This window comes from Peromyscus leucopus, chromosome 10 (genome assembly GCF_004664715.2).
Source record: "Peromyscus leucopus breed LL Stock chromosome 10, UCI_PerLeu_2.1, whole genome shotgun sequence".
In the NCBI taxonomy this organism is placed as follows: Eukaryota; Metazoa; Chordata; class Mammalia; order Rodentia; family Cricetidae; genus Peromyscus; species Peromyscus leucopus.
This window is the reverse complement of record NC_051071.1, coordinates 80928448-80951132: the sequence shown is the minus strand read 5'-3', so window position 1 is coordinate 80951132 and position 22685 is coordinate 80928448. Positions and strand designations below refer to the sequence as shown.

Sequence of the window (22685 nt, the reverse complement as noted above, 5' to 3'; positions counted from 1 at the left end):
TCTTGGCTTATTTCACTTCACATGTCCTGGAGGTTAACTCATGGACCTTATTACAGGATTACTATTATACGCTGTACCATGTTGTCTTATAAGAGTGTGTATACACACACACACACACACACACACACACACACACACACACACACACACACCACATCTTCTATATCTATTTATCCATCAACAGACATTTAGGTTACTTCTATCTCTTGGCTCCTGTGAAAAAGTCCACAGTGAGCATTCAAGGGCAAATGTCTTTCTACAGGCTCTCCCTGACTCAGAAGCCATAGTCTCACTCCATGGGGTTCATGATGTAACCTGGTTGGCTATTTATTTTCCTCAAAGGTCCCATCCAGATGCTCTGTGGCAACAATAATCTTCCTAAACTGATCGTTAAAATTCTGGTCATGGCTTTTCCACTGTAAAGCCTCCAACAGACTTTTGGGACAAAATGGAAACCTCCTTTATCCTTAAGCTCCCCCGCAGTCTGACTGTCCATTCCTCTTGCTTTCACATCTAGCAGCTTAAGCTCCGGCCAACTGAATGACCTGCAGTTTCCCCAATGGCTCATGCTTTGTCTCCATCCTTTTTCATCTGCCGTTCCTGTTGTCCAGAGTGAATTGCCCATTTTGATTTCAGATTAGTAGTTCTTCAAGCATGGTGATCTGGGCAGCAGGAAACAACCACTGGGACTTGCTAGAAATGCAGATTCTTGACGCTCCAACCAGACTTACGGAATTAGAAAACTTGGAATGAGTTCCAATGTACTTTAAGAACTCTCCAGGTGACTCCAATACATACTTAAGTCTGAGACCTTAAGAACCCTGATCTAGAAATAATTATACTCAACAGCTCAGCTCCTCTCAACACTCCTCTGCTTCACCGCACAAAGCACCCTCCTACTTGCTCCCCAATGGTTGCTCTGCTGTGGCACTCATCCCAGGGTGATTCCCCTGCTGATTTATCTGCCAGGCTCCTCCTAGATGTGAAGATTCTTCAACTAGAAACTGCGTTTTAAGGTCACTGAATCTCCAGTGTCTTCTTCGGCACTTATCATGGGCACTCAGGAGAATTAATGAATGAATAATTGTAGGAGTGAGAGGTAGAGACTCCTTCCAAACACATCTATGAAATGCTTGTATGAAATATATAAGAACATTTCATCTGCATTTACCACGTGTCTTTACAATTTACCAAATATGTGCAAAGTCTAAGTGTTTAGATGAATCCAAATCACTGAACTGAGCCTCTGTTTCTGTCACATGTAGCAAGTATGCCCTACAGTAACAGCCCTAATTAATGTCAACAGGAATATCAACTCTGTATATTTTCAGTAATGTACACTAAACAACATTTTACAGTAAACTGACTTTTGAGAGATCCAAGGTTCGAGCAGACAGACCTCATCTGCAAATGTGCATGCAGAGACTAAAGCTGAAGCAAGATGACGTCTCCTTAAAAGACCATGGCAAAGCCAACGGCACCACCTCCATGGCTCCTGGCCCATTTTTTTTCTTTTCTGAACTCAAAATAACAGTGCTTTGCATTTGGCAAGAAATGTGTATGCACATTTTTCTTTACAGTTTAGAGAAAATTCTGATCCAAGTTCCTCCAGTCAGAATGATGAATTATAGACTTTATAATGCTGCTGAATTATGATTTCTTTAAATTACAGTTTATGCTAGAAATGCCGATACCAGCTATTCATTAAAAACTTTCTACTTTCACCCTTTATGTCTCTGCCATTCCCCAGCCCCATAATTTCTGAAACTATCGCTGTTCTCTTTGTTGTGGCCCAAGGCTGATGCCCTACCCTGGAGTGTAATTATGTGGGTGCTAGCTAACACATGGACCCATAATAATGAATTTACAGGGGTTTGCATGCTCATAACTCTGTCTGAAAGAGCAGTCTGGCATTCCATCTACCCTAGACACAAGGTTACAGTGCACTTTGTACTTCCTACTTGTCTTTACTGAGCTTTATAGGCCAATCCAGGCGACATCTTCCTCCAGGCATATTCAGCCTTTGCCACTACAACATGATGTTGACATCTATAACATCCATGCTCAACAATCATTCGATCAAGTCATTAGAATACTGCAAAGAAAATCTCGATGGTTTAGGATAGTTCATGTGTAAAGAGATTGGTCACGGCTCAGGATCCCCTAAGACCAAGTTCTCAGCACAAAGGAGATGTATTTCCCGGGAGGGACAGATGCTGTGGATATCGCTCTATATAAATAAAGCACTGATTGGCCAGTGACCAGGCAGGAAGTATAGGCGGGATAAGGAGAGAAGAGAATTGAGGAAGGAGGAAGGAAAGGGAGACCGCCTGGAGCTGCCACCAGTACAAGGAAGATGTAAAGTACCGGTAAGCCATGAGCCACGTGGCAACTTATAGATGAATAAAAATGGGTTGATTTAAGTAAGATATAAGAACAGCTAGCTAGAAGCCTGAGCCATTAGGCCAAACAGTTTAAATAATATAAGAGTCTGTGTGTTTATTTTATAAGTGGGCTCCGGAACTGGCGGGACTTGGTGGCGGGGACTAGAGAGAAATTCTCCAGCAACAGACAGAGGGCAGGGATAAGGAATAAAGACAGGAGATAGAGGAAGAGGGAGAAGGGGAAAGGAAGCAGGGAGAGGGGGCAGGGGTACCTGTCCTGCAGAGACAAAGGACTGCCTCTGGATAGAGAGGAGACTTATGTTTCACATAGGCAAATGGTGGTTTATAAAGGTAAAAGGGGAAACCCCATGTTAGGATGAGGTGGGTAATTGTAATAGGGCATGTCAATTAGGTGAGCCAAAGGGGGCTTTTCATTGCTGGACTTCAATACTTTGATAGCTGGACCTTAGTGGTCAGCCTCAGGAGGAGGAAGTAGACAAATAAGGGAATGGACCTTGGTGGCCAGCTTTAGGAATGTAACCTAACAGTTTTTAGCAAGACAGTGGGAATGGGGGAGAAGGGCAAGGCCGGCCAGAGCCATGTTTGCCAGGCTCGAGCTGGCCAGAGTTCCTTCATTACGATTTTGTGTTTGGGCTGCATTGAAAGCTGTTCCCAGCTGCATGCACCCCATGGGCCGTGGTTGGACATGAGTGCTAGATCTTTCCATGGGCCACATTCCTTTCCTCAGAGCACACAAGGCCGTCTGGAATTGGGTGTCATGAGCGCCGCATCCCCACTTTGCACTCCTCATGGCTCCAGGTGATTGAACTACCTGCTATTTCTCAGCAATCATTAGCTTTCTCACCTCTGGGTCCCCCATGGGCTCTGAAAGCCCTTGGCCATCTCTCCTCCACTCTACCTACCTTCCTTGTTCTAATTTCTATTTGGATAATTAATTGCTACTTATCTCCCTGGACTCAGCACTGACTCCAGGAAGCTCTGACACTAGAAAATCAGCTTCTTGTAGAGCTTTACAACATGAAGAACAGCTTCTCCAGGTAGGGGGGTGCTATAAACGGCAGAAGAGCCATACCTGGAGTGTTGACAACATGAAGTTTCTTTAAGGACTCAGGGAGAAACACTGTAGCTGAAGGGAATCAAAGGGCGATGGTGGATGGTCAAGACAGATTCTACACAATCTTCTTTTTTTCCGAGGGGACTCTAAGCTCCTTTTCTGGCTAGTGAGAAATGACTTTCAGGGCTGTTCTAGCTGGCTTTAGGGTCTAGGTTTGGGCCAAGCGTGTACCACATCCCACACTAGGGCACTGGCTCACTTTGCTTCTGCAAGAGTGTGTGCTTCGTTCAAGAGGAAAGCATTCGTCCTCCCACTCAACTCACGGTCATATGGAGAGATGTCCCCAAGGAGAGTCTGGGTGCCTCGGGCGCCTGAGGTAAGATGGCAATGTTGAACGTGTGACTTTCCAGGTGGGCCTGGGCATCAGTGGGACTAGACACCTGAGAAGCAAAATCGTCACGGTGAGCCTTTCATTTTCTACTGAGAAGAACCTGTTCGTATGTATTTAGTCTCCCCACCCCCACACCATTTGCCCTTGAATTCTATATGTGCCTACATCACAATTCTAATTCTATTCTTTGTATTTTATTGCTAATCATTTACTGATTATAACAAAGCTAAATAACCATTTAGGCAGTTCTTAAAATCTATGAAAGCATAAATAAGAAATAAAATATAGAATTTCGCTACCTAGAAAGAGTGACTACTAACATATTGAAGCATTGCAGATTAATCTTTGTCTGTGATATCTGTAAACTCACATGTACCTGAAATTCTCTTTGTTTAAACCAGTCCTATGATATTTTGCTATAGTATTAAACATTATTGAGAATGGATAATTTTTATGGCTATAGAATGTGTTTACTGGGCATCTATAACATTTTTTTTAACTCTTTAAAGATTCCTTTAATCTTTACCCAGCATAGATGCAGACACCTGAACAATTAATCATACGCCTCGGCCTCCTCATTGCACATTAGTAACATTTATAGTTAGGGCGATGGTCACAAAATCAGCTTTTTTTTTCCTTGCTTCAAAATGCTGAAAAATGTCCTGAGGATAGCAGCACAAGCCTGTAACGCCAGCTCCAGGGAAGCTGAGATGCAGGGACGGTGAGGAGGAGACCAACCAGAGCTAACTAGTGAGACTTTATGCTAAGAAACAGGCCAAAACCCCCTCTGTTTTTCTGCATCAGTTTCTCGAGCTCCCTCTCAGGACTTCTGAACTGTCCCTTAAAGTCCCCAGGTCTCCACCGTTTCCCAAGTCCTGCCACGAGAACTGCTGAGCCTTGTGTCACTGAGAGTAGCGTGTGTTCCTTACGACAGAAGGTGGGGTACTGTGCTCGACACCCAACAGGAAAACCAGCTTCACAGCCTTCATCTAGATCATGTCTGATGCCTGCAGGCAAGTTCCAGGATATCCAGATATCTTCAAGGAGCTGTGAATCTTACATCATTGCTCTAAGTGTTTTTTTTGATTTTTGTTTTTGTTTTTTTGAAGACAGGGTTTCTCTGTGTAGTTTTGGTGCCTGTCCTGGATCTCACTCTGTAGACCAGGCTGGCCTTGAACTCACAGAGATCAGCCTGGCTCTGCCTCCTGAGTGCTAGGATTAAAGGTGTATGCCAACACCACCTGGCAATAAGTATTAACCAATGACCACAGGTACACTTTACTGATCATCTGGTGTGGACTCAGATCTTATTAGCTGCTTTTCAAAGGCAATTTTCCCGTATCCCACAAAGCAATACAATTACTCCACTTCGTACAGAGGAAATTGAAAATAAAAAAAAAAAAACAGCAATGTCTCAAAGTCTGAATAAATGAGCCAGTTTGGTTCACAATCTTGCCACTTGCCAAGATGACTCACTTTGGTAGACTTAAGAAATTAGGAGTGTGTGTGTGTGTGTGGGGGGGTATTTCCTTCTATCATTAAGGCAAAGAAACAGCATTGGTCAGGTTGGGAAACACAGCACATTAACAGAGCAAGTGAATCAATGGCTTCCTCGGAAATGCGCTGATAGTGAAATACCACGAAATACAATGTTGGTCTTTTTCAAACCACAGCCACTGAAACTGTGTCGCCAGGATCTGAATACACAGCTATTTTCTTGCATCAAAGATGACACTGGATGCACATGCCTTCTCACTAGACCGTTTGGTGATTAAAAATGCCAGCCATCTTCCATAAACCCCATCATACATGCAGAGTAACAGACAGGCTGCATTGATGGCTCATGACAGCACATCAACATTAAAATGAAATTAAATCTATGCAACTCATTACACTACATTTCCTGCTTTAAAGGGGGAAAAAGGAAGGGAAAAAAACCAACATTCTGACGGTATCCTTTTGGTTTAAAATCGTCCAGGGACACTAAGATGATAACTGGGAAAAATTATTAACCATTTAATTTAGCACATGGATAAAGTGTCTGTGCATTTCAGATCAAATATGAAGTATGCCTACAAAGTAAGGAGAATTTAAAAACAGACAACAACACGTTTATGCCCAGGAGAGCATCATCTCAGAGTCACTCCACACTTAGAATAAATATGCTGTCCTTGTTCAAACCCCCCCCCCCCCGCTCCCTGAATGCTTCCAGAGAGAGTCCATAAATATTTTTTTAAAAAGAAAGCTCATTACTTCATCATTAATCTCTTTAACCAGAAGTAGTTACCACCCTTTGACCTAGCACACCACAGGTTGGATAAGTTGGACGGTCTCTGGCTAATTTGTCAGACTGTAAACCCACACTCCTGAAATGATACTGTCATTCCTGAGGATATGTTTAAAGAATATCACAAATACTTTGAAAGCTATTTCAAGTAGGAGTTTATCAGGTTTTATGTAAGCAGTGGACCTACTTTCCAAGTAATAATGTTCAGTCGTATGTCGTAAATCTAGTGAGCAAGTAAGTAAGTTTGTTTGGTTTGAGGCTGGGCCTCATGTAGCTCAGGCTAACCTCAATCTTGCTTTGTAGCTGATACCCTTGAATGCCTGACCTTTGCACCGAGGATGTGCTGGAGGTATAGGTGTGTACTGGCACATCTGCTTCAGGGATTCTTTCCCCCCACCCAGATCAGTACTTTTTAACTTATTTTTCATTATTTCACTTCACTCAGTAACAAATTGCAAAGCAACTTGATGCCACTTTGGGCAGGTGCTTAGTATTCCCTTCTAGGGAGAGACTCCAATAGTGACAACACATTGTCTTGACCCCTGTGAAGGGGAAGGCAGATCTGTGGGTTCTAGTTTGCTGAGGTGACTTCTTTTGATTGAGGTCTTCGCCTCAATACCGGCTCATTCTCTGAGGACTGCCGCCGTCCCGGGTGCTGAAATTGAGAGGTTAACTCGAGCAGAGGGCACAGAGCATTTGCTTGCTCTGGGGCATTCGGTGTGCTGAGAATAACCTCATTTTAATAGTTCCCATATTCCCATCAACCTACTCTTTGGAAAAGCACTGATTTATACAATATAAATTAACCAGGCAACAAAAACGCACATGCCAGGCATTAGAAGTGGAGTGTATTCTGAGACAAAAGGAAGGCCTGTAACTGGAAGGGCATGCTTTGGGCACCACAAGGAACGTGTGTATTTCCTTATAGAATTCTGTGTCCTGCTCAAACTCAGTCCCTACTTCTTTAGTGTTTCTGCCTAATTTTTCTTTCTAATCCTCCTTGCCCTGGGTTTGCCTAATGTTACTACTGTTCTTTGCAAAGCATCAGCCTGTGTTCTCCTGTGTCTCCCCAAAGGCTTTAGAATTCACCAGTCTCCCCTTCTTGCTTTCCTTGTGGTTTGCTTGACTCCTGAGTCAAACATTTGGTCCACTTATTTTTGTGTTTTCCTGCCCAATAATAAATAGTACGTACCATCAATTTTCTTTTGAATACAGTTTTGTGCACACTTCAACTAAGTCTTCAAGAGTTGTCTCCCCCACAGTTCTCAGTGGTTCACTGCTTTGATTTCCTTTAAGAACATCTAAACTACACCAAGTGGTTTAACATTCTTGTTTACTTTTTGTCATGATTTTGTTTATATTCACAATCACCAGACTGAACCTTGCATTCTTTCCTATTCTTCTACAGTTCTCCTTATGAGCTAGTCTATCACCAATTTTAATAAGAGATAACAGCAGACCCCTTAGGTAGTACCTGTTATTTTTCACCCAAATAAACACATTTTACAAAACTCTTAATGCGATTAATCATGCCCCCTCTCCTAGACAGGCAATTGAAGAAAATGGCCCGCATGGCCTATGAATAAGGACAGTTCGGATGTAGACAGAGGTACCTGGAAGTGGAAGGAGTCACTCTGGGCTGCGGCTCCTAAGTGTCGGTACCACACGATGCCATCATCAACGTCCTGCTGGGTGAAGGTGCTGGTGGGGGTTGCCATCCTTCCATCAGGCAGGTGCTGGCCTTCTTCAGCAGGACTGGCAGGGCTGTCTGCAGGTAGATTCATCAGGAGGACCACCTCCCCTAGGGAAGCATGGGCCGCACCATTAGCTCTCTGGGAAAAGCAAGCTGGAGATCTCTTTCCTTCCCATCACTCCTTCCTTACAAACTGAAGAACTATGTATCTAAAGCAAACGTAAGGATGCTACAGAACTTATTAAATATCACTGAATTCCCCTCCAGACACAGAATTCTCAGTCTCCAATAGCCATGTAAAGGCAATTCATGTATAAAGTTGCTGACTAGTATTTATTAAAATTACCTAAGAAGATTCAAATTACAGTGGATACTATAAATGAACACATACTGGGCTGTGAATATATTAATTTCTATATGGAACTTTTTATATAACTCAAAATGTGTTCTAAACAACAGTTTTAAACACAACAGAGAGTGCGTTTGGTGGGAGTTACTCCTGAGACGATTCTGTCCAGTGGAGACAACATTGGCTGACACTAGGAGACATACAGGAGCTCTTCCCAGTGTCGCAGTTCAAGCCCAGCTCTCTTCTCCCAGACGCCCAAGCTTACTCACACTCCTAGGCTCCTGTGCTCTTGTGTAATGTAAAAACAACTTAGATTGAACATCCCAAATCTGAAAGCCCACAATCCAAAAAGACCCAAAATCCCAACCTTTCTGAGTGCTACCATGACACTATTGGAGAAAATTCCATACTGGAGCAATCTCACATAACAGGTCATAGTCAGATGCTAGGAACATTAAGAATACTGTAGAAAGTCACTTTCAGGCTATATTATACATAAGATATATAGGATGTGTAAGTGATTATGTGCTTAGATTCAAGTCTCATTTCCAAGTTATCTCATCACTTATTTGCAAATACTAAATATTTATCAAAAATCTGTATTTGAAATACTTCTGGTCTCAAGTATTTTGGCCAAGCAAAATGCTCATCCTGTTGGACACAAACTTCAGAGGCACTTAGAGAGAAGTCTGGCTACTCCCATTGACACCTCTAGACGTCCATGTGAATGATGTCAGCATCTCCCTTATAGATAAATATCTTTACCTTAGAGAAGTTCTGAGACCTGCTAGAGGTCAGAAGATAAGCAGGGACTTGAATTGAAAGTTCATATTCTTGGCCATGAAACTCTATTACCAATCCTTACTGTTTTCTGTACATATGTCGGTTTTTGTCTTAGCATTTTTCTTGTCCTATATTTGGTACATTTTATTTGAAAAGAAGCAAGGAAATCTAAAGCCAAACACCACCCACCTGTTTTTAATGCTTATCTCTCACCTAAAGCTACTGTCATCTTCAGGTGAGATCACAAATACAGAAGTGTTATAGAAACAATTAAAATTTCACAAGAATATGCCCTAGCGTGAAGACCAGACAGAGAAATGGATGGCCTTCTGAAAGCAGGCTGAGTTCTGCATCTAACAAAGCTACTCTGCCATTTTGATGGTAGGAGGGACAGCAGTGTGTGTGTGTGTGTGTGTGTGTGTGTAAGACAGAGAAGGGGGAGCAAGAGGCAGGGAGGGAGAACACAGAGACAGGGACAGAGAATCTATTTTTAAGATGTTTTGTAGGCGGATGCCCAATCTTAATACACTAGGCATCCTGGATAACTGACAGAGCGTTGCTTTTCTCAAAACTGGTAGCATATTTTCATTACTCCAGAGAAATCCATCTTCTAACTCAAAGTAAACACCCATTCTAATATTTATATGCACTAAATTCAAGTTAAAGATGAGCCAAACGCACTGGATGGTAATGAAATACTGAAACAGGAGAAAAACATCCCCACTCTGGTTCATAGAACCATGTGAGGGAATAGAATCACACTAGCTCTGTGTCATCGTTCATCTGCTGCTAAATAAACAAGTCTATCAGGGATCTCTCCGAGTGAAAATTCACATTATAAGATGCTCTGAACAGACACAGCTTCCCAGGATCAGGCCTGTTCAGGAGTGGCAGTATAGTTGTGAAATACTCTGAAAGGAAACTGCCATGGTAGAAACAAAAAGAGCTGGACAGAAAACATCCCACAGCTGATTTCCTAGCTGCTCTGCTCTATAACATACAGCCAAGCAGAATTTCCCTAACAACGCCTAATGAAATAAATACATTTCCAACTAAAAAAATTATTTCCATATGACACAGGTTTACAGGTATTGTAGGATATGACTAGCTCCAACAATTTAAATTTAGTAGTCTTTGAGTATCTTTTAGGTACAATCTACTAGTAGGTCTTTAAGAGTAGAGGACCCACAGAGAATCCAGATGCAGTTTCTATTGCTAATGCTGCAGATCACCACCAGAAGCAGTGGGGAGCCACTGAGAGAGCTTCTGCAGGTGAGTGATGTGCACGAATTTGGAACATGGAATTGTGTGACTAGAATACAGATGGTCTACAAGAATTGAAAATACTGTTAAAGAGGCCACAGGTTATTCTATTAAAAATGACAACACTAGCTAACATTTATATAGACTGTTTAACCAACTAGATTAGTACAAAATCTAGTGTTGAGACCGAGACCTGAACTAAGGTAACAGAGACACAATTTGCAAAGAGACAAGCAGACAGTGGGGGGATAAGCAGGCTGCCAATCACAGCTCTGGAGACAAGAGAGGATGGAGTGAAAGTCCATCTTGTAGGCCGAGTGGCTGCTACTGATGGGCACAGTACAGAAGGACAGGCCAAGTGCATTGAGGAGGGAGGGTTCAACACTGGATGCACTGAAGATAGGCAGGCGCCTTGGGAACACTAACTTGAAAAGAGCAGGGGAAATTTCGAGGGCTTGGTGCCACACTCACAAAGAAGGTAAAGCTCACATTGTGTGTAGTTTCTAACCACGGCTTTCACCATGATAGTACCAAAAAATGGAAGACACATTTCCAATGCAAAGTTCTATGCTTGAAAACCAAGAGTCACTTCTGTCTGGGATTTATTGGATACTGCAGGTTATGTTTAATGAATAATTTTAAAAAGAGAAAAATTAATGTTATTAGAATTAAAATCTCACTTGAATCTCCATGAATTATGTTGGGTTTGAGGGCCATTTTTACTATACTTTCTTATAGTATGATAAATAATTTAGAGTTATAGTGATTTAGAATAAGTGATATTCTCTCAAATGATGCCCAAGGAACTTCGATAGACTACTAGACTGCTTTCAACTCTACAAAGGCACTAAGGATACACATGTCAATCAACTGGTTGAGATGTATTTGAAAATAATGGTAGGTCTGGAAGTGGTTAAATTCTGTTTTTTTTTTGGTCCCTGTCTCACTCTGTGTAATCCAAGCTATGCTGGATCTTAAACTAGTGGCAAGCCTCCTGCCTCAGCCTTTCAAGTGCTGGAATTGCAGGCGTAACCATCATGCAGGCTGAAGTGAAGCTCTTCACACTCACACCATCCAAGGGGTTTGCGCTCAGTTCCATTCCAATGTCAGTTCTCCACAGAAGGTTTAGAACCGCATTAAAGGTTCTAAAGTGACTCGGGAGCACGTGGCAGCCAGAACCGTGAGGTGAGGGCCACAGGTACATCTCACCAGGACAGAGAGAGGTAAGTAGATTTGAGTTCTGTGGGTATCTGGCTCCCACCACCCTTTTCACACTTGAAGGTTCTCTAAGGTACCATGATTAGATTATTATTAACAGGGAGAAACAGACATACAGAGATTATGTTCGTGAGAAGTTAATTAAGAGAGTTATGGTAGAAAAGGTTCTAGTAAAGCACTTATTTAGCTGAAATAGCAAACTTTCATCTTCTTAAAAACCATTTAATTCGATGTTGTTCTGTTTAATGTTTAATGAAATACTGGGCTGTTTCTATGGAATCTGGGGGCTTAATTTCTGGCTTTTAATAATCATAATAAAGTTAGGGGATTTAATAAATCACCAGAGTCAGAGGCATTTAGAGATGAAAAGGCCTTAGAAGTCACCTCGCTCAAATTCAGCAGTTCACGTGCACTGGCAACAAGGCATTCATTAGTTAAAGATGGGAGAAGAATAACTGTAGTGGAGAGACTGGGCAACGGTCCCCTTAATCACGTGATTAAAGTTAATGTAACCACAATAAAACAGCAACATCACGTATCCCCAACACAATATATCAAATGCAGAAAAAGCACACCCTAACCCCCAAATGAGAAACGGACCCAGAGCAAGCAACAGTAGTCCACAGGTACATGAACAGTTCTCTTCAAGAGTATTAGTCAAGGGCTGGAGAGGTGGCTTGCTGCCCAGGCATGAAGACCCAAGTTCAAATCCCAGCACCCAAGTTAACGAGTGAGTCATGGCCTCAAGCACACCTGTAATCCCAGCACTGTGCGGGTGGAGGCTTGCTGGCTGCCATCTTAGCCCCAAACTGTGAGCATCAGGTTCCAGAGTGAGTGACGGGGTGGACACACATTGCCCTCGGCTCGCCTCTGGGCAAGGGCAAAGACTGCTTCTGCTGCCAGCACTCAGAAGCTTCACTTTGTTCTTGGGGAGTCGCTTATAAACAATACCTCAACCTAACTCTTGCCAGACAGCATTTACAGTTGATGTCAACAGGAACACCTTAGGTGATTACAGGTATTCTCTTTCTTGGAAAAGTAAAAATGGTAAATATTGGAAGAATATTTCTGTGCTACTTCTTTTTAACCCTTACTAAGAGCCTGGGCTGGTAACATGGCTCAGGGGGTGAAGGAGGCTGCTAAGGAGTTTGATAGTCTCATAACTTTGAGTTTGACCCTGGGACACACATGACTGAAAGAGAGAACGAACTCCCGTAAGTTGACCTCCAACAGTATGGTAGGCATGCATGGGCATATACATGCTTTCGTGGACACATATGTGCTCTTGAATGCACACAATAAATAAATAAATGCAAAAATTTTTAAATAAAAAAATAGGGAGTCTGAAGATGGGCCTGAGAGGATAAAGGCTGCATTTGAGAGCCTGGTCGTTGAAAGTCATACAACACGTGTTAGCTCAGTGATTGCCAGAGAGCTGCCACACCCTAACGTCAGATGCAAAATAAAGTTACACAAAACGAGTCTTATTGTCTTAGATGTGCTGACAAAGTCCTCAAATAAGGGTGTACAGTGTGACAGCTATCACAGTCCCTCGGTAGTCACAAGAGTATAAAGTGTGACAGCTATCACAGTCCCTCGGTAGTCACAAGAGTGTACAGTGTGACAGCTATCATGGCCACTCTGTCCTTCAATGAGATGTATGAGGTATGAGAAAGCTCAGATTATCTCAATCACAGCCTTGCTGCAAGACACAGGGTAACACCAAGTCCTAACCCCCGAGTGCAAAATGAAATCACACCAAAGAAACACATTTACCAAACTTGGGGTTGTCGTGTGTGATCTTGTAGATGATATCCTCAGCTCTGACACCTGGAGCTTGAGCCTGCAGGATTCGGTTGGTGATCTTCAGCATCCCCCCTTCTGGAACCCACACCATGGAGTTAGTCACAAGCCGCAGAGCTCCATCATCCTGGGATGAAAGAAAGATACAGCACTGGGTCCATACACACTCAGAAAATGCGAGTCACAGGGCGGATGGGTGCTAGAGAACATCTAACAAGAGCAGTCCACAGCACAGACTTACACCGTGGGCCACATGTGGACTCTGTGTGTGGTATGTGCATATGTCTATATATACTTAAATGTGGTCACAGTCTGTCTTCGCTTCTCATGTATCTTCAGTGAGTGACTTCTATCACTCAGGATACTAAGCCTCTCCATTTCTCTCTTCCATTTGTCTTCCTGCCTGTTTTTCGGTCCTCACCCACTACATATTATTTGCAAGTGATTCCTTAAGCACATACACTACGCCAGCTCCTTCACTAGAGTAAAGGAGATAGAAATACTCCAACAGCAGGGCGTGTAGCCTCATGAGGGAGACAGGAAGAACAAGATGCTTCACAATGGCACTCTGTAAGAAGTGTGAGGAGGGAGTGTCAGGAAGAGAGAATGGAGGTCTCAGGAAGACTTTCCAAAGGAAACATCATTTCATTTTTTTGAATAACAAAAAAAAAATGTGGCTTTCTAAGAAGAAAAGTGAAGCAACAGATTCTACACAGAGGGGCTAGCTTATTAGTCAAAGGCAAAAATGGAGACAATATGCTGTGCATGGAACAACACGTCCAAATGTTGGGTACCAGTAGAGCTTAGGCAACTAGAAAAAGTGGGATCAAAGACGACAGCATCTTAAGGAAGACTAGGAGAAGCAACAGCAGCTGTGCTGAAGTCTCGATTTAACTTCCAGACCCGGGGAAGGAAACAGGAACATTTAGGAAAGACAATGGGATGAGCACCATAATGAGACGACCAGCCTGCGTTAGAAAGATGGAGCAGACGGACAAGAAACCGCAGTGACTGACACCGGATGAAGGCGGAGTCGGAGAAAACACCTTACACATCCGTGCAAAGGCTCAGGGTAAAGAAGATGGAGGTCTGCAAGAGAGTAACTGCAGGGAAGGAAGAGTCGAAGTCCATGAAAGAGGCAGAGTCAACAGGCCTCAGGACTGATGGGAAGTGAGGCAGCGAGAGCTGGAGTATCCTGCCGGAAGTCAGCTCGGCAGCCCAGGGAAGGCAGCTGATGTGCTTAGTGAAGCCATTACAAAGCACTGCCAGCCCTGATGCACCCTCTTCCTAAGCCTCCCAACGGACATTTCCCCAAGAAAAAGACAAGTGAGGCTGCCTGTGTTCTGTCCTCAGTTTGGTTTCGTACTTCGCAAAGCGGAGAACTCAGTATTTTTAAATTGGGCATTTTGGAAGGGACGTCTTTTGAAATTACTGTTTCGTTTAAATACGCTACTAAACGACAGAGCAAACACCCTCTCAGGAGGAGATTTTTCAGATGGGGAGGTGATACTGTTCTGCAGTTACTTGACACTTGTATAGCTTACACCTAGAAGGCAGCCAAGGATATTTCCGCCACACCCACACCCCCAAAATGGAGTCAAATGATGTCTAAGAGAACAGAGAAAGGTTCCTTCCTACTTTGGTTGATGCTCAGTGGCAAAAGTCCAGAGAACTTTCCCCTTTAAAAATGGTTATAACGTATTTACAGAAACATGAAAGGCACGCCTAAAACATTGCATATAATGTGTCCAAACTCTGAAAGCAAAGGTTCTCACTGCGACAGCTTTAGATATCATGATACACTTGGGCCTGGGGTTTCAAACTGCTAGGTGTCTTTCTAATAGAAGCAGCTTAGTCAACTCTGACTTTGGCTGTAGAGATAATTAGGCACCAATGACCACATGATTGGACTAATCAGACAGTGCAGCTTTCATATTCCAAGGCAGTAAGCACTGTGACCCCGGCACACATTCCCGGACAGCTCTGTGCTGTCTCCATCTCCATCACCCTTTGTCATTGCCATTCTCTGTGGCTCCCGGGGAGACTGCCACCATTTAGGTGACAGTGCAGCTTACAAGTCAGTGTTAGGAACAGTGTGCTCTGTGAGTAGCACCTGGGAACCTATTAGGATGTAAAACAAAAACAAAAGAAAACAGCAACAAGAAAAACAAAACTCAGGTCCTACACTTGATCTGCCAAATAAGACTGAATATTCACTTTTTAAATGGCCTAGAAGACATGTAGGCATGCCAATTCATGAGGAGTACAGCTCAGGATAGATAGCAATATTCCGGATGTTTCTTCTAAAAATATAATGCCTCCATTTTTCAATTATTCTTTTCAGCAGTTAAGAAGAAAGGAACAATTACTCGGAATAAGATACATAATTCTTGACATCACAAGCTCGCAGAACAGAAGGTTCCAGTCTTTACACTCCTACAGAAACTCTAATCTTAACAACTACCCACAAAAGGCAGTACTTTCACAGGAATCCTGGAGTCTAACCAAGAGGTTCCAGCACCTTGATGGAGAGAGAAAAACAAATAAACAAACAAACAACAACATCAACAAAACAAAAACAGAAACAAAAAAAATATACAAATTTATAGAGACAGAAAGATTAGACATTATCTCAAGATGGAGAAGAAAGGAATATAGAGCAATGATTTCCTAAGTACAGAATGTCTATTTTGTGTGATGGAAAAGTCCTACAAATGGACAGTAGTATCACGACATAATATGATGAATGCAATAAATCAATACACATTAATGTAATTAATAAAAAAAAGAAATAAAAAAAAGCTTGGTTAGGCATTCTGGCGTATTCCTGCAATCCCAGCAATGGAGAGTGTGAGCCAGGAAGATTAAGAGTTAGAGACCAGCCTAGGTTACATAAAGAGACCCTTTTATGGTCTCCTTGAGGCTGTGTAGGTATTTCATGAAGCTTAAGAGAAAATAATGATGAGATGGAGAAGGGTGAAGATCAAGAATTCTGTGCGTTGGGCGGGGTGTGGTAGTAGAAGTGAACTCCTTACTCATAAATCACTCACCATTTGGAAGAAATAGTTAAACAAACAAACAAAAAACCCACCAACTTTAACACAGACATGTGAGTGATAGATGGGGAGAGCCCTGATAAGCTAATTTTTAAAAAGTAAAAGTATGCTTCATATTAAAAATTAAAAAAAAAAAAACAGAAACAAAAGTCCCAAGAATAGATGAATTGAAAAAAAAGAAGGAAAGAATCATTTTCCCCTATATCATCTTCCTTCAAGATGATACAGCTTAGTGCCTGGAGAGAGATGCTCTAACTTCTCAGAACCACAGGGGAAACATGAGAATCCTTTGCTTCATGAGACAGCATCCAAGGGCCAAATCCTGAGCTGGCTAAATATTCTGGGACTTCTAGAAGCAGGAAAGGAAGTAGGATTTTCAGTAACAACCTTGTGAAGTTCAGCATGCAGTGGAAAGCCACAGTAACTAACTCATATAATTCACCAAGATTCCTGTCCATTGACCTCGTAAGATATTCTAACTGTAGCTTCCCTGTTTTAAGTGGTAATGGCTCCCAGTTGGCGGAACTGTTTGGGAAGGATTAGAAGGTATGGCCTTGTTGGAGAAGGTCTGTGACTGGGGGCAGGATTTGAGGTTTCAAAAGCCCATGCTATTCTCAATAACCTCTCTCTGTCTTTGTAGACAAGGATGTAAGCTCTCGGCTACTGCTCCATTGCTGTGTCTGCCTGCCTCCTGCCATGCTCCCCACCCTGACAGCTGTCTTCGTCACTGTTTTATTACTGTGAAGTGATACCATGACCAGGGTTACACTTAGAAAAGAAGGCATGCATGGGTGCTTGCTTACAGTTTCAGAGGTTTACTCCATTATCATCATGGCAGGAGCAGGCATGGTGTTGGAGAAGTACATCGGATGGAGACCCATATCCTGATTCATAGGTGGGGTTGGGAGTCTGAACCTGGTGTGGGCTTTTGAAATCTCAAAGTCCACCCCCTAGTGACACACTTGCTTCAATAAGACCAGACTTTGTAATCCTTTTAATCTCTTCAAATAGTGTCACTCCCTGATGACTAAGTATTCAAATATATGAAGGGGGCTGTTATGATTCAAACTACCACAATGGTATGGACTTACCCTCTTTCCTCTATAAGTTGCCTTGGTCATGGTGTCTCATCTCGGCAATACAGAAGTAACTAAGACACACCCCCAACTAGCCAGGAAGCACTGGCAGCACTCCACACAGCCCCCTTCACAGCCAAAGTTCTGTGTTCTGTAGACAGAGCACACGAGACTCTACAGTCAGCACACGGTCCATAGGTAGCCTGAACACATCAGGGCACTGTCATAGGGAGAGTGGAGGCTTTCAGCACAAAGCTTGGCTCTGCAGTGTTGAGAAAGGCCTAAAATCCTCAAACTTCCCCAGAAGAGAGATCCAAAGGAATAGAATGGATGTATGCAGAGGCTACGTGTTTGAAAGAGCTTTAAAATCTTTAGCTGGAACTGAGTGCCAAAAGTCTTTTTCTTAGGAAGCCAAACAGTACAAACTAGTAAAGGTGACTGCTTCTTCAAACACAATCAGCAACACATAATTTCAAGGAACACAGGAAACATAACCAAAGAAACACAATACCAGCCGGGCGGTGGTGGCGCACGCCTTTAAACCCAGCACTCGGGAGGCAGAGGCAGGCGGATCTCTGTGAGTTCAAGGCCAGCCTGGGCTACCAAGTGAGTTCCAGGAAAGGTGCAAAACTACACAGAGAAACCCTGTCTCGAAAAACCAAAAAAAAAAAAAAAAAAAAAAAAAAAAAAGAAAGAAAGAAAGAAAGAAACACAATACCACTAGAAGGAGAAAATAAAGCTACATGGCCTGGCTCTAAAGAAATGGAAGTCTATGAACTACACGACAAAGAATGCAAAACAGTGCTCTCAAAGAAGCACAAGTAACAGGTGGACACAGACAGTAACCTAAACATGGATCAGGAGAGTAATACACAATGGAAGTTCACCAAAGCCAACAACCACTAAAAAACAAAAACAAAAATCCTAACAGAAACCTGGAGCTAAAAATACAATGTATGAAATTAACAACTCAAGAGAGCGTCAACAGAAAACCCCACTGAAAGAGAAAAAAGAATCAGTGAGCCGCAAACAGATCGTCTGAAACCATCTAGTCTGAGGAATAAAAAAATGAAGAACAGAAGTATAAAGAACAGACCCTTGTTAATGTACATGAATAATGACAGAAAACGTTTCGATCTGAGGTGGGAAATGCTCACCCAAATCACTGACATTCAGAGAACTCAAAGCAAATTGAGCCTGAAAAAGTATTCACATGATGGTCAAGTTTTCAAAAGTGAACAGAAAGAGAATTCTGCAGGAACCCCACACAATGACTGCAAGATTACACAGCACAGAGATGTTATGCCTGGAGAGTGGAATCATACAGCTAAAGCTATGAAAGATAAAACTGAAATCCAAGAATAATTCACTGGCAATGCTGTCATTCATAAATGAAAGAGAGGCTTTCTAAACAAACCAAAGCGAGTATTGTTGACCACGGCTTGGCTGACTGGAAATGCTGGAGTTCTTCAAGTTGAAATGAAAGGATATTAATTAGCAATGTGAAAACTCACCTACAGAGCAGAGTACAGTTGACTGTTCCTACAAGTTCTAAATCCATGAACTCTACCAACACCAGGCTGGACACATTCAGGAAAAACTGTTGTCTCTTCTAAAGAGGCACAGCCTGTATTTTCTATGCCATTATTCCCTACAGAATTATGAATATATATATATATATATATATATATATATATATATATCTTAGAATGACAAAAGTATTAAAGACAATTATAACTATAGAAATTTGTTAGTAGGACTGATTATATACAAAGCCATAAATTGTGACACTAAGTATCAGGGGTCAAGGACACATATGAGTGGAGAGCAATAAGTGATTGAAAATGATGTATCAGCTTAAAATGGACTGTTGTAACTTCAGAACTTTATGTAAGCTTCATTTTAAATCTGCAGTAGATATAGAAAAGACAAAGAGATAAGAATCAAGGCACCCAGGTCCCCCAATCATCAAATCACAAAGAAAAACAGGATATTATTCAGTCATTATAAAAAGGAGGGAATCCTGCAATTGTGACAATGTGGAGAGATTTAGAGGACATTTAGCTAAAAGAAATAAGCTGGACACAGGAAGAAGACAAAAGCTGTGTGTTCTCACTTACATGTGGAATTTAAAACAGTCAGATTCACAAAGAAAGCAGAATGGGACTAGACAGGGGACAGGAAACAGGGAAAATGGAGGTGAATGGTCAAATGGTGTGAAGCTTCGGTTCCACAAAGCAAGTCAGCTCTGAAAATCTATACAGTACAGCCGAAGGTTACCGATGCTGCGTGGACTGCTTTGTGTTGCTAAGAGGGCAGATCTGATGATAAATCCTTACCAGAAAGATAAGCTATAAAGGTAAAGAGACTCACAGGAGACCTTGGGAAGTGATGGTGTCCATGCATGACTCGGAAGTGGTGATGGTTTCCCTGCTCATAGCTCCAAATTCGTCATGTTATAAATATGAAACATGTAGGGCTTTTAATTTTTACTTATTGTTTGGAAAAAGAAATACTAATCATCCCATTCATCTTGATCATGGTTGTTTTTATTGTTTTCTCTTAGGAAGAGAAGAGATGGATGGAAGACTACATAAAATCTTTTCTATGGCTAATGTGTACAAAAGCTGACTCTTACTGTAATTTTCCCCATTGTTGACATTTTGGAATTTACTTTTCTCCTTATGGCTTCTCTCCATTACATATCCCCATCAGCTCAATAAATTAGTTATTTTACTAGTTGAACAATCCTGCCCTCTGATGTTTTATGCATCCCTCAGAGTACATTAGCAGGCAATGAAATCCCAATGAGTAAAATTGAGGACGTGGTTAAAACAGTGATTTAAATTTAAATAGTTCTTCTAATTCATTTCATAGAACAATAGGCATAAAAATGCTGGTAATAAAACTTAGCCATTACATATTGTATTACTAGTAAAAACATTAATGTTGTGAACCATAGTAAAAGCAGAAGCCTCCATTCTCTAAAACAAAAGGCCATCCCCTCCCCAAATGAAATTTGAGTCATAAAGAATGGAACTTCCGCTCGAATGATACCATAGCCCAATTCTGGGCCCAATCTTCCAGATCAAAGTTTTCAAAACTCTACTGTTTAGCAAATGGTTAGTTAGATAGTCTTTTTTTCCCCCATCACTTATTCTATAAAAATATACCTTCATTTTCAGGAGCTCATTTACACCATAGATTTAACACTCTAATGTGGCTGGACATTCTTGACATAAGGGAAGAACAAGTGGCATAGAAGACAGGAGGTGAGGTGAGCGAGCAAGAGGAGAAAAGGGAATTTAAGTAGCATGGCTTCGTGTTTGTCAGCAAGAGCTCAGAGGCTTGCCATCGCAAGTCAGGAGCATACAGCCTTTGCTTGGTGTAGAATCCAATCTTAAGTGAGTCAAACTTTTCCCAGTGTGTATCTTATGAGACAATGGATTGAACAAGCTAAATTGCTCCCTGCACAAAAAGGAAAACTGATATTCCGAGGGGATTTGGTCATGCTCACTCGTATATCAAACGTTTTTACACCACCGACATTTGGAATTCACACAAATAATCGTATCTAACTGTGTCCCCATAAAAACACTAGTGGGAGGCATGAGTGAAGTTGAAGGGAACACAATGGGGCATTTTCAGCTACGTACCGGCAATGCCACAGCAGAGCACTCTCAGAGACAGGTTTCCAGCCAGCTCTAACTATGGCATTGGGGGGACTGTTAACATTAAAGCATTAGCTAACTGTCCCAAAGAGCTGCTCAAACAGTAAAGGAGGTCAGTCAGGTTCTCAAGCTGGTTGCCACAGTGGAAAGAAAGCACAGGTTCCAGAGGCACCGTGGTTAATGAGAAAGCAGGTAATTCCTTGAAAATCCAGCAGAAGGGCCATCTACAACAGAGCAAAGTCCCCTGCCCACACTGTAGCCCTTACAAGATGAGCAACTTCCTCAGAAGCATCTATCTCTAGCAGGCTTGGGTTTGGAGAACTACCTAATTAACCCAATTAATGAAACCTGTTCAACAGAACATTCTTCATTACTTTTTCACCCTTTTTCCCCTTCTGCCTCCTGCCCCAGTTAAACATGTTTCAACATCATTCCTGATTCAATTTTCACCACTGTAGCCCAGCATCCTCCTGGAAGCGGCAGCGGAGTTTATTCACCGCCAGGCCAAGTTTGGGTGAAACAGGACCGAACTCACAGGTCCTTTGCTTAGCCCAGAAGAGCCGCACCAGCAACAGCAGAGGGGCCCTGGGCACTTGGTACCTGGCACAGACCATCTAGGAGACATAACCAGGCATCTTGCTGAAGCCATTACACCATTACAGCCACCCGTCCAACAAAAACATAAAAAGTGCTCTGCTCAGAGGGTGAAACAAATCAACACTACCTCTCACAAAGCTTCCTTCTGTTCCTTCATCAGAGGAGGACTAGAAAAACAGGCTAAATTTTCCACTGAACAAGATAGGGATTCACTTGGGTATCTATTCATAAGGATTTACAACATCCTTGTCCATTCCATTAACACCACCAACTAGGTACCAGCCAGTAACTGGCTCTTCTCCAGAATAGGCAGCCTCAGGGAAAGAGTTCTCAGACCCATCTTCAGAAATGGCTCTTAGAATGAAAGCAATCACATCCAACTACACATCCTCCAGACACTGGAACACACGAGTTTTATCTCCTGAGCCCAGTAGACCTATGATTATAAATAGCCTTTCTAGTACCAAGCTGTGGTAAATGCTGAGGGAAGGTTCCAGAAGGTATGAGGCCCTTGCTTGGACAGGACACTGAGAGGAATAGATTTTTATCTTTATTTAATTCATCAAGGGAATGAGACTCAATATGCCTAAAATATTGAAAACCAGAGGCCAGTGTGAAAAGAGTATCCTGGAGGAGTGTGAGAAGCTGGCACATTTGACATGAAATCTTAGCTCCAGAGCTCAAAACCGTTGTGAAAATGAGTATTTCTAAATCTCTTTTTTAGTTTCCTCTTTCGGTAAATTAGAGATAATTGTACAAACACCACAGAATGAATGGGAAGATTCAAAGGAATAATTCACACCAAGTTTTAGTGTCCAGTAAATGTTAAAAAACAAACAAAAAGCCTTTCTACTCATACTATAATTTCTTTTAGAAGCAATGAGGCTATACAATCAATACTCCAACCTTCCATCAGGGCAGGAGAAAAAGACCCAGAGAAAAGGTAGAAAGAAACGTTTTAATTCCTAAGAGAGAAGTAGTAGATATTTGCATACTCCAGTCATGGATATGGCCAACTGGTTATTAGCACATGATGCTG

General features: G+C 42.1%; 1 protein-coding gene across 1 annotated transcript in view; it reads right to left on the bottom strand.

Annotated features, from left to right (window-relative positions):
* Positions 1 to 22685, bottom strand: part of Fras1 (Fraser extracellular matrix complex subunit 1) — a 337326-nt gene that overhangs the window by 108945 nt on the left and 205696 nt on the right. Inside the window, exons 29-31 of the mRNA XM_037208856.1 lie at positions 13220 to 13373; positions 7751 to 7938; positions 3783 to 3899 (exon numbers count right to left, since the gene is read on the bottom strand). Coding sequence (XP_037064751.1) covers positions 3783 to 3899; positions 7751 to 7938; positions 13220 to 13373 — 459 coding nt within the window. The remainder of the gene's footprint in view (positions 1 to 3782; positions 3900 to 7750; positions 7939 to 13219; positions 13374 to 22685) is intronic.